Source organism: Eretmochelys imbricata, chromosome 9, assembly GCF_965152235.1.
Source record: "Eretmochelys imbricata isolate rEreImb1 chromosome 9, rEreImb1.hap1, whole genome shotgun sequence".
Lineage (NCBI taxonomy): Eukaryota > Metazoa > Chordata > Testudines > Cheloniidae > Eretmochelys > Eretmochelys imbricata.
In genome coordinates, this window is record NC_135580.1 from 89,367,955 (window position 1) to 89,383,300 (window position 15,346).

Sequence of the window (15,346 nt, forward strand, 5' to 3'; positions counted from 1 at the left end):
GTTCAGTTATCATTATTTTACTACACAGCTGTGAGAAACAAACAGGAATAAACACAAATCTCATAAAACATGACTGGTTGTGTTTGGTGTTTATTAGGCTTATGATGTATGGCCAGGATTTGCCAGCAGCTTTGCTGAGGGGGGGGGTGGGGCTAGCTGTCTCTTGCAGACTGGACGATTTATGGTTTTTACATTGACACCAGTGATTCCTTGCGTGGTTATCAGCAGAAGCCTTGGATTTAGAGAAAGATTTGCTTTGAGATTTGGGATTTGTTTGAAAGTGAAACTCAGAGTGGAATTTGGTGGGTGTAATCACAAATGGATGGAACCTGGGTAGACTTTGCACCAGCCCTTCCTAAAGGAAACACCCAAGTTTTACCCAGAACTAGTTGAATATGCTGAATCTGAATGTTTCCTCTTCTCTTTAAAGCTGTCCTAGTCCACTTTAAATTCTAGAGGTTCAAGATGGGATCCAAATGAAAAACTCTGGATCCAAACACAGTGTTACGGACCCCAAGAACCCACAAATCATGAGTCATCCCAAGATTTTTAACAATAAATTTGAAGTTATCTTTATTTGACTTCTGGATTTTGAGCTTTTACGTCCCCACTCTCAAGCTTTTCTCTGCAGCCTTGGGGGCTAGAAACTCAACTTATTTTTTAAATAAAAGCTCAGAGTCTCACCTAATCACATAACTCCAGGAGCCCAGACATGTAGAAAAACGGGAAACAGGGCAAGTACCCTGAACTTTGGGGAAGAAAGTACTGGGAGTTGAACGCCACATGTTTCTCTCATCTCTGCAATGAGTTTAAAAAAACCTCAGATCTCGCCAATACCCCTAAAACCACATGGGTGTGAGCTGCAGCATGAGGACCCAGCCCTGGAGCCCCGCTTTGCAACTGGCCCGTCCGCAGCGCTGGCTGGAGCCAGAACGGAACACCCCAGAACTCTGGGGATCAGCAGGGCTGAACCGTGCAACGATGACCTGCAAATGGAAGAACGCTTTGGAAACAACCTGTCCCAGCGAACGGGATGGGATCTGTGACGGCCGGGCTCCGTGCAGAGGCCACTGGGCATCGCTGCCAGGTGGCCCTGCACTGATTTAGCAGGAACTAGCCATTGCTGTTACTGGGCTTGTTAATGGTTCTCTGGCTGCCCCCTTCTCCCGCACTCGCCCACCCGATCGGGACCTTTGCTGAAGCCCCGCAAGCCCCCGGATGCTGCTGGGGCCGGGAGGGGGGGGGGGGGAAGAGACACTGGCTGCCCGCCGGGCTGGCACCCCCGGGCCCTCCTCCTGTGGTGGGGCGCAGGATCCCCGCCGAGCTGGGCAGGGGAAGCCTTGCGCAGGCGCCAGCGGCCGCCTCCCGAGCAGCTGCCCCGAGCATGGCCAGGCGGGCTGCGCTGGGGGACGCGGCCGCGGCTGGGCGCAGAGGGCCGGGGAGGAGGCGCCGCGCTCCTGCCTCCTAGGCGCTCGCTCGCCCCCGGGGCCCGGCTGGGCAGCGCAGCGGCAGCCGGCAGCATGCGCCAGTCCCTGACTCCGCAGCGCTCCAGCGCCGTCCCCCTGCCTGACTCCGCGGGTAAGTGCCCCCCGCCGGGCCGGGCGCTGCAGCGGGCAGTGCCGGGGGCTCGGGGCGCGGCGGGATTGCAGGCAGCCCCCTGCCCCTCGCCCGCTGCCCGCCCCCGGGGAGGGCACGTCCAGCCCCGCTCCCCCTGCCCCGGGGCCGGCTGGCGGGTCCCCTGGCCGGGCCGGCGGCGCCCTCGTTGCTCTGCCCGGGCGCCTGGCGCTCTGGGGGAAGCGGGCAGGTCCGATGGCAGCCGGGCGAAAGGCGGGTCGCTCCGCTCCCCGCAGCGGCCCCCCCGCCCCCGTTTACACCGGCAAGGCCCCGCTCCTGCCAGGGAATCGGGTTGATGCCGAGAGAGAGGCGTGGGGCCTGCTGCGCGGTGCAGATCGCTGGCGGCCGGCGGGGTTCCCTCCCTCGCCTTGCGATGCGATCCGGCCTGGGACCGGCGGTTCCGTCTGTGGCTGGCGTTTCGCTGACGCTTCTGTGAACGCGCCAGTCCAGGGGCCCAAGCCTCCGGCCCCAGCCTCCGGCCCCTTGCACAGCCACACCAGTGGCGGCGTGAGCAGGCAGCAAGTGGTTCAAATCATCCTTTTCTCCAGGCTTGCCTCGGTGGGGCTTCTCAACTTGTTGTTACTGGCCACATTTTGCAAAGCTTTGGCGAGCAGTGGCTTCTCTTGGCGCTGGCGCTGGCCGTCCATCCCTCCTGCCCATTGGTAGTGCCCACAGAGGATTTTTTAAAAATCTGCACATTTTTAAGAGCAAGTTTAATCATTTGGTTCTCGAGCATGGCTCTGAAATCCATTTTCCGTTGAATATGGTGTCTAATACAGGACAATGCAGGTTTACAACAAACACTATATGGTTAGGTAGCTTCCCTTTGCAATTGGAGCAGCATGTTTCAGGAAATGTTGCAGAATTCATAGCCTCTCTCCAAGCGCTTTCCCCCTTATCTCCCTAATTTGGTGGGAAGCAGGAAGCTAATGTGTTTTTCAGCCTTTTTATGTATCACGAACACTACCTGCTCTTGCTTTATGCTTTAATGAAGCACTAATTCTGGGTCAGGTTCTGCAGTGATGGGGAATGCTGTAGACTTGTTCTTGGGAGCCACTGAATGTATAAACATTGTTTTGTGCAAGCGGCAAAGAGCCCTGTGGCACCTTATAGACTAACAGACATATTGGGGCATAAGCTTTCGTGGGTGAATACCCACTTTGTCGGACGCATGTAGAGCGCCTTGTTTTGTGCAAGGTTTGTTTGAAAGGGTGTTTGTGCAGAAGTCACAGCTCAGGGTACAAGGTGGGTGACAATGTCTTACAGCGGTAAAAGTAGCTTGTGCTAGAGATATTGTGAGCCTGAGCCAGATAATAATACCTTTAGATGGCATACCCTTCCTTTTTCCGTCCCCTTTTTGTCCAGTGAGCTGGCCCACACTAGACATCCCGCCTCCCCCCAGGTATCACTTTTGGCCATATGCTTTCATGGGGCTGTTTGGCTATTTTGAAAGAGATTCATTAAATCTATTTAATTTATCCTTATGAGAATCATGACAAATAAATATGTTTTTCATGCCTCTTTCTTGTTTTAGAGGAAGATATGCTTTAATGCGGTGATCACAAATCTAAGTATGTTCAATTAAATAATTGCACAAAACCACTAGTACAATTCTAAATAAAGGAAATGAATGGTAAAAAGGCTTAATGACCAAGGAATAAGTGTTAAATATGTGCTCATTGTGTGCCATCTTCTCCACTTCTGATAATCATTTTATCTTTTAGTCAATGGTCGAATGATATACACATGACAATACAAATAAAGATAAACTACCCTAAACTTTTAAAAGTGACCTAAGAAACTGGTGTTAGCTTGTTTCTTCCAGTGGGGATACGTGTTATATATTAAAGAGTTGTGAATATCAGGACTCCTAAGGTTTAAAATGAATTATCTTTTTGAAGGACAGACGTATTTTAAATACGTTAGCAAAACGCACAACACAAACAGCACTGATCTCTATCTCCTCCTTTCTCCTTCCCAAAACAATTAAGCATGCATTCAAACCCACTTGCATGCTATTTTATATATTAAACCACTTTAAGTTTACATTCAAGCTAGCTTGTGTATTAACCGTTGATTAAAGTTGGTTAATACAGCAACTCTGTATGAGACAAAATGCAGGACTAATTTAAGTTATTCTTTTATAAAAGAGTTGATGGCATTTTTTACTTTTCTTTCCACAAGCTCTACCCATTTGGCTAAGTTAAACCTGTAAGTCTTTGAGAATTTGAGGTATCCATCTGGAATGTAAATTTATAAAAATAATTAAATTGGGATTTAATAAATAAAATACAAACAATGGAGCATTAGGGAAAGCTACATTTTAGTATTTGTCAGGCAGTAAATACAAAGAAAATGTTCTCCTTAAAAGTCAACAGATTTGAAATGCTTTAGCAGGGCATATTTTGCATTGTTAACTTATTTGACACATTTAGCAAAATACAAAACAGAAAAATACTTAGCCATCTATACACATGCACACTAATTCATCCTGTAGCCAATAAAAGCCAGGGCCTGGTGATAAGAACTGGCCTGGATGTTAGGAGCCACTTTGACTATCTTTGAAGGAAGTGGCTTTAGGGGAAGCTGTTTGAAATAATTTTTTTTTTAATTGAAGCAGCTTTGTACCTGTTCTTTGTTCGTTAACGTTAGCGTGGGTAAGCACTTGTACTAGAGATGCTCTCCCCAGTCTCATGCTGTTATCTCATGAGGCGTTATTCCCCTGAGTTTTTGCCAATCTTTCAAGGCCTTTTTTCATAGGATATCAGAAGTAGTAAACAAATCAATAACGTTAACAAAGGAGGAATGAGCATCCACCCTGGAGCGGAACTCATCCCCCTACCACAGTGACAAATTGTGTTAGTTCTGAAATGTACAGTATGTAGAAACTTTTTTCCCTAGTGGGTGGCACTTTCAGACTGCTTTTAAAAAGTTAAAGGACTTCACTGAAGTTGATGGCTCCGGGGGGGGGGCGGGAGGGAGGGATGCCAGTGCGTGGAATGGTGAAACTACAGGAAAAGTTAACTGGTCAGTGGTATGCAGAGCTAAGGGCCAAATATTTGTAGCTGGCTGGCTGTCGCTGTGCATGATAACTGACCATGACGTCTGCAGCTAAAGTTAATTCAATCAGCCTGGAACCGGAATATTACTGGTATAGAATCATAGAATATCAGGGTTGGAAGGGACCTCAGGAGGTCATCTAGTCCAACCCCCTGCTCAAAGCAGGACCGATCCCCGACTAAATCATCCCAGCCAGGGCTTTGTCAAGTCTGACCTTAAAAACTTCTAGGGAAGGAGATTCCACCACCTCCCTAGGTAACAAGGTATTATTCCTTGATCCTGCAACCCTTACTCACATGAGTAAACCTGATTTACGTATGCAGTCCCAATGAAATCAGTGGGAGTCAGAAATACTTGCACAAGTAGAGGTGACAAAATTGTGATCCCAGTGGCTGTTCAACAAGATGCTGAAGTGTGTGGTACGGCGGTGTCATCTGATGCAATGGGATGCTGATCAGGCTGCCCTGATGTCACTGTGTGTAGGGAGGGAAGAGGGAACCTTAAAGACTTTCTATAATACACAGTGAAATGCAATGTACTGGTCAGTGACCATTTGAGAGATCTACAGAAAACTGGTTTCTTAATGGAGGTGGCCTTCTTAAGGGCTTGTCTACAAACACAAGGTGTTCCACTTTCACTGTATAAGTAGAGTTAAAGCAGTACAATCCATCTTGTGAGCATGCAATTTTCCTAGTATAAGGGAGTTTTTTTACTGGTATTCCTGTATGGGAAGGGGAATAAACTGTACTGTTAAAAGGCACCTTTATATTGATAAAACTGCATCCATAGTAAGGGTTGTACCAATGTAACTATTTAGCTAACAAATCATACCCCTAACCTACATCGTTATATATCAATACAAAATCTTTATATAAACCATGAAGAAAAGCTAATTGGGATTACATCTGGTGTGCCTGGGGAATATGGCCTCAAGACAGAAGGCTGTCTCATAAGGCTGATTGCTGTATAGGTTTCACTGTATTTAAAGTGGGGGGGGGGAATGGGGCTTGTCTGGACCAGCACTTCTCTGTCTCTGTATAGGGAGCTTTGAGTGTGGGATTCTCCTCTGTTAGGCTGGTCCTTTCTTCTCCCAGCAGAGTTAGCAGTTCCTCTGGGCTGGTTCTTTATAATACCAGATGGAGACTATTGGGGAAGCCCTTAGAATGTTTAGAAGTTGCTGTTTGGGTGATTCTAAGAACCACAGACTTCACATAACTTGGATTTAGAATCACCCCGACAGCTCCCAAGAGCACTTGCAATCTAGAAAGCCAGGCAGGGGAACCTTTGGAAATATGTTATCCTGCTGGCTGTACTCGACTTGTACTCAGCTATGTTTACATAATTTATAAAATTTAATTAGAAGAATTGATCAGCAAAGTGATTTAAACTTTGCAAAATATACATTGAATAAGTAGAGTTAAAATAGCGTTTGAACATCACAACTGGTTTTCCTGCTGGCAAAGGAATCATTACTTTATATTTACACTCTTTCAGGCACCCTATACATATTTAAACTTATTTTTAAAAAATCTAGTCCATAATCTAAGGATTTATAGGCAGTTTATATACATTTTAATAATCCACAAATTCATTTTACAAACAGCATCTAAAAATACCTGCAGCTTAGTTATAGTTTAATATTTATGACCTGGGATGAGGAAAAATGGTTGTTATTAATGCCCATTTACATAGAAGATTGTGGATACCTGTATTTATTATCATGTGATGAGATCACCTTTTAAATCCTTCGCTTTTAAAGTGGATGGTGGCTGTTTAATTTAACAAAAGCAAATAGACTAAATAATAATTTATTTAATACATGTACTAGTAATAAAATAATATTAATTGTCACAGACATTAAGGGCTAGATCTGGTGTAAATCAGCATAAATCCACTGATGGCAAATGAGCTATGGAGATTTACACCAGCTGAGATCCATCGCTATATATCCAAACAGTGAGAGATACAACTTAATTCCAGACCTACAGTGGTTTATATATTCAGCTAAAGCGAGAAATGGCTGACGGAAATAAAAAAGAGCTGAATATTACATTGTCAGAGAGAAAATCAAGCTTTGACAGCATGTGGTGGTGGGAGGGTGACCAGATGTCCCGATTTTATTGGGACAGTCTCGATATTTGGGGCTTTATATGGGCTCCTATTACCTGTCACCCCCGTCCTGATTTTTCACACTTGCTATCTGGTCACCCTAGGCGGTGGGAGGGGGACTTCGGGAAATGGTTGCTGTTCCCAGATGGAATTAGCGAATTCTATTGTGTATGTGTGTTTTTAGGGTCATTCAATAGAAGAAAAAGAAATTCCCTCTACGTAACTGTGACTCTCCTCATTGTGTCAGTATTAATTCTTACGGTGGGCCTAGCTGCTACAACAAGAACCCAAAATGTGACTGTTGGAGGTTATTACCCTGGGGTTATTGTAAGTATAGAACTCGTAGGTAGGTCTAGAAAACTTATTGCCTACAAAGTTGTTTGTAATGCTGCAAATGTTATAAAAGGGTGACCCTCTCCTAAATACTAACGTCTGCTCAGCTACTTTATTGCCATTTATTATGTATTATTGTTTTGCACATTCCAACTCATGTCCATGTGAAAATCCCATCCAGTCAAATTGCGGTCTTCTCCAATCTAGGCTTGCGCAATAATGATATGTTGATCTACACAGCTCCAAATCCTCCAGATAAATGTGATTTTTGGCTGACATATGGTTTGTTGTAAAACTTTTTTAGTTAGCATAAGTCTGATTCATCCAGTGTGGGGTAAGAGAGAGATGCCAAAAACAGCTGGGAAATCAAGGCCCAAAACATTAGTTCCGCTGAGCTCATGTGTGTAATCGTGTATAAAGTTACATTCAAAGTTGTTTACAGGGTCACAGCCCCAGACTGGAAAAAACTAGGAACAGTTGAAGAAGCGGAAAGAAATTAGTGCTAGATTTCTTCGTTTTACAAGCTGACAAGGGATTGATCCATGTCAAAACTGTTAGCATGCCAATTTCTATTTTAAAATTAAAATGGGAAAATAAGATCCTATCACAGACCTCTTGAAAGTCATTCATAAAGCGTAAACATTTATTTAGTGATGGGAATATGATTTTGGAGCCTAAACACTTTGAAGTTCTCTGGTTGGAAGCCAGAGCTGATTGCTAGCGATTGAAAGTTGTTACCTTTTTACAGCTGTCTGGACTATATGAGGAGTGTTGTTAATCTCAGTAGAGTTTGTACCTCCAATGAAAAAGTGTCTCCATCAGCAAAAAAAACAAAACCCTTCACTGTTCCCATTGGCACTCAGATTCTTGAGGGCACTGATTTAATTAACATGCTCAGCGTAGCAGGCAGGGCCACCTGACTATTCAGTTTGCATCCCTGCCTGTTAGTTTGTTAATCAGCTGGATGGAAATGTGCGGTGACCTCACGTACCTTTCTGCACATGAGAACATTGTAATCTGTTGCTGCGTTATCCAGTACATACTTAAAATAGCCAGTGTTTCACAACGCTCTGGAGTTTCTCTTTACTCCTTCAAAGAGACTGCTGGAAGGTATGCACATGCTATGAGATTTCCCAAAGAAGCTAGCTTCTATAGCTCCAGAGGAATGGCTTCGTTCTGATTGTAGCACCCTGGGAAAGTCTTGTTCACACATTTGAATTGCAATAGAACATGCCGAAGTGCAGATTATTCAATGCCCTTGTTATGGCAGAAGACGAAAACCCTAATCCATTGAGTTAACAATTAGTTTTTTTCTGAAAACAGGCGAGTTTTTGGCTCTGTTTGGATATTTTTTCCATAAGGGACTCATTCGGTCACATTCTATTCTTAGTCCCATTGATTTCCCTGGGAGATCTGTGCAAAGATCAAAGGTAGAATTGTTTCTGTAGGAAGTCATCGTTAAACACAGACATATTAATAATACTTAGCACTTTTCATCCAGTAATCTCAAAGTGCTCTATAGTCTATGAGTAAGTAATACCCATTTTATAGATTGGCAACGGAAGCATAAGGAGGTTAAGTGATTTGTTTTAGGTCATGCAGGAGAACTGTAACAGTTCTGAGTAGGAACCCAGGCGTCCTGAATGCAGTGTCTTGTTTAAAAGAAAACTCATTTATATGCTATCTCTCACCTACTTAGTTAATTTGTGTGGAGTCCTACGTTTTGTTTGAAGTTTGTAATAATAGATTTTACACTATTCTACAGTGCTGACAATGTTTCTAATAACTGATTGGCTTAGTACTAATTTCTTTCTTTCCTTTATTTTGTCTGTTCTGTGCAAACAGAGTTTACCAAGGTGGCTGATGAAGAACTGTGTTAAATTGATGTTTGTCTGAATCAAGTGATTACTTCCTTGGGCTTTTGTTCTTCTTGTGGGAATTTCAATAAAAATGTACCCTGGGTTGCTTTTTACTGTTAACATGGGAAACAGAAGGAACTGGGGCCAGATCCTCAGCTGGCATAACTCGGCATAGCTCCATTGACTTCCCTGCCTGTTTACACAAGCTGAGGATCCGGCCTTGGAGATGTAGGTAACACAACACACAGTCATGCTGTAGTGTGGGATGCCTAACCTTTGTGACACTGAGGGCTCTGTGGTTTATTTGCTGGGGATGCCTAATTTGTGCATTCACAGAAGGCAGTGTGGCCTGTTGGATGGAGCACTGGCCTGGGACTCAGCAAACCTGGGCTCTGTTCCCAGCTCTGCCACTGGCCTGCTTGGTGACCTTGGGCAAGACGCTTCTGCTCTCTGCGCCTCAGCTTTCCCACGTGTAAAGTGGGGATAATGCTACTCCTTTGTAAAACACTTGGAGATCTACTGGTAAAAGTGCTATTATTGACATAACTTCAGATATGAAAAGTAAAGCACAGCCACCCATTATAACTGCGTTTATGTTTATAGGCCCTGGTTCAACACAGCATTTATGCATGTGCTTAAGCCTCATTGGCTTCAGTGAGACTTCAGTATGTCTGAAATTAAGAACATAAGAATGGCCATACTGGGTCAGACTAATGGTCCATCTAGCCCGGTATCCTGTCTTCCGACAGTGGCCAATGCCAGGTGCTTCAGAGAGAATGAACAGAACAGATAATCACCAAGTGATCCATCCCCGGTCGTCCAGTCCCAGTTTTTGGCAAACCGAGGTTAGGGACACTTCAGAGCATAGTTTTGCATCCCTGCCCATCTTGGCTAATAGCCGTTGATGGACCCATCCTCCATAAATTATCTAGTTCTTTTTTGAATGCTGTTATAGTCTTGGCCTTCACAAAATCCTCTGGCTGTGCGTTGTGTGAAGAAATACTTCCTTTTGTTTGTTTTAAACCTTCTGATTATTAATTTTATTTGGTGACCCCTACTTCCTGTGTTATGAGAAGGAGTAAATAACACTTCCTTATTTACTTTCTCCACACCTGTCATGATTTTGTAGACCTCTATCATATCTCCCCTTAGTCATCTCTTTCCCAAGTTGAAAAGTCCCAGTCTTATTAATCTCTCCTTATATGAAAGCTGTTCCATACCCTTAATAATTTTTGTTGCCCTTTTTTGGACCTTTTCCAATTCCAATATATCTATACTATATTATAAATATATATATATTATATATTTCCAATTCCAATATATATCCAATATATGAGATGAGGTGACTAGATTTGCACACAATATTCAATATGTGGGCGTACCATTGATTTATATAGAGGAACTATGAATTTCTGTTTTATTATCTATCGCTTTCCTAATGATTCTCAACATTCTGTTCGCTTTTTTGACTGCCGCTGCACATTGAGTGGATGTTTTCAGAGAACTATCCACAGGGACTCCAAGATCTCTTTCTTAAGTAGTAACAGCTAATTTAGACCCCATCATTTTATATGTATAGTTGGAATTATGGTTTCCAATGTGCATTACTTTGCATTTATCAGCATTGAATTTCAGCTGACATTTTGTTACCCAGTCACTCAGTTTTGTGAGATCCCTTTGTAACTTTTTGCAGTCTGCTTTGGACTTAACTATCCTGAGTAGTTTTATATTATTTGAAAATTTTGCCACCTCACTGTTTACCCCTTTTTCCAGATCATTTATGAATATGTTGAACAATACTGGTCCCAGTACAGACTCCTGGGGGACGCCATTATTTACCTCTCTCCACTCTGAAAAATGATGGTTTATTCCTATTCTTTGTTTGCTATCTTTTAACCAGTTACTGATCCATGAGAGAACCTTTCTCTTATTCCATGACATCTTACTTTGCTTAAGAGCCTTTGGTGAGGGACCTTGTAAAGGCTTTCTGAAAATTTAAGTACACAATATCCTTTGGATCCCCCGTATCCACACGCTTGGTGACCCTCTCAAAGAATTCTAGTGGATTGGTGAGGCATGATTTCCCTTTACAAAAACCATGTTGACTCTTTCCCAACAAATCATGTTCATCTCTGTGTCTGATAAATCTGTTCTTTACTATAGTTTCAACCAATTTGCCTGGAACTGAAGTCAGGCTTACTGGCCTGTAATTGCTGGGACTGCCTCTGGAATCTTTTTTAAAAAATTGGCATCACATTAGCTATCCTCCAGTCATCTGGTACAGAAGCTGATTTAAATGATAGATTACTGTGGTGGGGCGCGTGCCCCACACAGGCAGGAGAAGGGTTAAGGCAGTTTTGGAGAGGCTGCACAGAACCCAGCCAGTCACAAAAGGACTCACTGGGAGAGCCAATCAAGAGAAGGCTTGCTGGAGCAGCCTATATATAAAGGGCTGCTCAACAGAGCAAAGGCACTCTTTCCCTGGAGGGCAAGGCGGAAGAACTGTCTGCAGAGGAGCACTGGAGAAGTAGGGATGCTCTTGGCTGACCATGGCCAGACTGAAGCAAGGGCAGGGAAGGTGGTAGGGCAATAGGGGAAGTGGTCCAGGGAAAGTAGGCAGAGGGAATAGGAGGAGGGGCAGTAAGTGGCTGCCAGCTATAGAGTCCCTGGGCCGGGTGGGATTGGGTCCCCCCCTCCCCTTTTTTCCCTACTTGCCAATGAGGAGAGTGGCCTAAATCCAGACTGCGGTTTGCCCCTGAAGCCAGGGGCTAGACTAGAAACTGCAGTTGGCTGCTGAGGCAAGTAGAGGGACTGAGGACGGCCTGTCCCCTGAAATGGGGGAGGCAGTGGGCTGGGGCACAGCCAGAGGGGCATGTCCCAAAGAGGATGCCGCGGCCCAGGAGTAACGCAAGTCCAGGAAGTGGTGGAGGAAGTGGAAGTAAAGGTGAGTGAGAAACCTCTAGTAAAAGGCACCCTGGTGGTCCAAGAGAGCTAATTCCCAGCACGACCAGCAGGAGGCTCCGTGGTGGTGTGTCTCCACCGTTATAGTTACATACTACAATTAGTGTTTGAAAATGGATTAGAATTTTGGAGGAGAGTCTGAGGACGTGTCTACACTACAAACTCTGGTTGCCGCAGTTAGGATATTGCACATGCATGCGCACACTTGGCTCCTTGAGTGGACACTGCGCATACTCACCAGGAGTGCTTGTGTGAATGTACAGTGCAGTGCACCATGGGTAGGCATCCCAGTGTGCAACTTGCTATGATCTGGTTCACTGTCTTTTGGGAAATTTTGGTGATGCATTGTGGGACAGAAACAACTCGCACAGAGGTGACTGGGAACAAGGGGTCATGTTTCCATCGTGCAACTTTCTCCATTCCATAATGCCATCCTTATCCCATCATTTTTGCGCCTTTTTTTAAATCTCACAAACCTGCGTGGCACTTCTCACTGTCTACCATCTCTGGCAGACTCATGGAGCCTCCACAGCTCTGCACTACTGTCGTCAACAGGACAAACGATCCCCTGATATTTGCAGAGCCAGAGGAAGAAGCGGAGCAGTGGGGGACATGATGATTTTGTGGAGGGACAGTTTGCTGTGGGACACCGAAAAAAACAATTAAAGGTTATTGGCGGCATTCATGGAGCAGTTGCAGACAGCTGAGTGTTGTGTCTGTGCCCAAGAAACAAGCACTGACTGGTGGGATCGCATCGTAAGGCAGGTTCGGGATGACAAACTGTAGCTGCAGAACTTTCAGATGCAAAAGGCCACATTCCTGGATCTGTGTGCCGAGCTCACCCCAGCCCTCCAGCACAGGGACACCAGAATGACAGCTGCACTGACAGTTAAGAAGTGAGTGACGGTAACTCAGCGAAAGCTGGCAGTGCTGGATTGCTACTAGTCAGTGGGAAATTGTTTTGGAGTTGGTAAATCCACAATGGGGGCTGTTGCCATTCGAGTATGGGGGGCCATTAAACTGCAGGACATAGTGGATGGATTTGCAGCAGTGGGGTTCCCGAACTGCGGCGAGGCAATAGGGATATGCTTGCCGTCTGTTTTAGCACCAGCTCACTTTGCCACAGAGTACATCAACAGGAAGGGCTACTTTTCTGTGGCTATGCAAGGGTTGGTGGGTCATCGGTAAGGCTACGGGTTAGTCACGGAGGTCACAGAATCTTGAGCACCTGGGTGGCGGGGGAGCCCCACAGTTCCCAGCAGCTGCAGGTGGCAGGGGGAACCCCCGCAGCTCCCGGCAGCAGTGGTGTCCTCCCACCCCCAGCTGCATGCGACTCCTAGCCCCTGTGCAGCTGCCCTGCTTCAGGTGGTGTGGGGACCTGCAGATCCCCATTTTGTTGGGTATATTTTTAGTAAAAGCCACAGACAGGTCACGGCTTCCGGGAATTTTTCTTTTTTGCTTGTGACAAAATCTTAGCCTTCATCATCAGGGATACTTCACCAACATCAGTGTGGGCTGGTCAGGGAAGACACTCGCATCTTTAAGAGCACAAGGCTGTTCAGAAAGCTGTGAGCAGGGACATTCTTTCCTGACCAGCAGATTACCATTGGGGATGTTGAAGTGCCAATAGTGATCCTGAGGAACCCAGCCTACCCCTTGCTCTCCTGGCACATGAAGCCATACACCAGCCACCTCACAGCACCAAGGAAAGATTCGCCTACCAGTTCAGCAGGTGCAGAATGACAGTTGAATGTATGTTTGGTAGATTGAAAGGGTGCTGGCGTTGTTTACTCACTGGATTGGATCTCAATGAAAAAGCTATCCCAATGGTTATAGCTTCATGTTGTATCCTGCCCACTATCTGTTAGGCAAAGGGGTAAAAGCTACTGCCAGGGTGGAGGGCCGAGGCGGAGCAGCTGAATTCACACAGCCAGACTGAGTTCACATGGCCAGACTGAGTTTGCACAGCCAGACACCAGGGCTATTAGAGCTCAATGCGGAGCTATGCAGCTGAGGAGGCCTTGAAAGAGCTTTTTGACAGTCAGCTGCAGTAATGTGCTGCGGTGAACTGTGCTCTGTCTGGCCCTGCAGTTCTGGGGGCTGTTAGGAATTGTGTGGTGCTTGGTGTACATTTATGACTATAACCCTGTCTGGTAATGCACCTATTAATTTTGCAGTGCTTATTGTATAGTCATAATTATTACTCGGTGTTTGTCACTGATCCTGTGAGTTCTGGTGCCCTGTACAATAACAAGTAGTGGGCGCTTTCAGTAGCACTTGGCATTCTGCAGTGAAGTAATAAAAATGAATTATTTACCAAAAAATAAATTTTATTGCATATCAAAACCAGTGCAAAATTCTAACGTGCAATTAAAAAGCAAATACAATAAAAACTTGTGAATTAAATTAACAGAACTTCACAAGAGGAACGAACACTCCTGTCCAATTCAGTTCTTATTGGCTACACATATAGCAATCGTAGCTCTCACAGGTCAATGTATGTGAAACAGCCCATGATGCCATGTGAAATGTTGGGGGGTGGATGTGTAGGTAGATGCTCAAATCGAGTTCTCCAATGACTGCAAAGGGAGGTGAGCCCTTGATTGTTGGACCTGTAGGTCATCAAGACTCTACAGCATCTGTGTATGCTGCCGGAGAAGCCCCATTATATCCTGGTGCATCTCCCTCTGTGTCTTCTGGGGCTTTCTCCTGTTTGCTCTTTCCCTGTCCATTCTCTCTGCAATATTCACCCTCCAGGCCCTCTGCTCCCGGTCTGATGCAGCCCTGGCTTGCAGGCTCTCACCAAACGTATCCTCCCATGTCCTCTTCTTTCTTCTCCTTATCATGGTCAGGTGTCTGAAGGGGGGACCCCTTGTTGGAATTTTTAATAATGGAAATATTAATATGGGAGATAAATTCCTTTCTTAAGTCCAAAGGCCAAATGGTTATTTTATACAATTGCTCTACCCCGAACACAGTAACAAAGTATTCATAAGCATATGATCAGTACGCTTACAAATCAGCCAGACCCAGGGAAAACCGTCTCATTCTGGCAGGCTCCAGCATGATCAGGTAGGGTCTGACAAAGAACCCTCAAATTCATAACTCTTTTTGCAAATGTATGATGTCACGGCCAATTACTGACTTCAGCTAAAAAAAACACTTTGAGACAGCTCACCCTTATGTTCAGTCTTAATCTAGATAAGATTCACAACACTCTTTTTCCCTGAGGCCTTTTCTCCTGCTTGCTTCTTGCTGACCAGCAGTTCTTCCATTGCTTCTGGGTTCACATAGGCCCTAATTTTTGAGATAACATTGGCATGTGTGGCAAGAAGGTCCATGCTGGCTCCTTCTAAGACCGATTCCGTCTGTCGTGTTTAAAACTATCTGCAGTTGCCCCCTAAGTTCCC

General features: G+C 45.1%; 1 protein-coding gene across 3 annotated transcripts in view; it reads left to right on the forward strand.

The window, feature by feature from the left end:
- Positions 1 to 1,520: 1,520 nt before the first annotated feature.
- The window catches only part of TMEM255A (transmembrane protein 255A), a 50,569-nt gene continuing 36,743 nt past the window's right edge, over positions 1,521 to 15,346 (forward strand). For all 3 annotated transcript variants that reach the window (XM_077826511.1, XM_077826509.1, XM_077826508.1), the window contains exons 1-2: positions 1,521 to 1,578; positions 6,968 to 7,110. In XM_077826511.1, coding sequence (XP_077682637.1) covers positions 1,521 to 1,578; positions 6,968 to 7,110 — 201 coding nt within the window. The remainder of the gene's footprint in view (positions 1,579 to 6,967; positions 7,111 to 15,346) is intronic.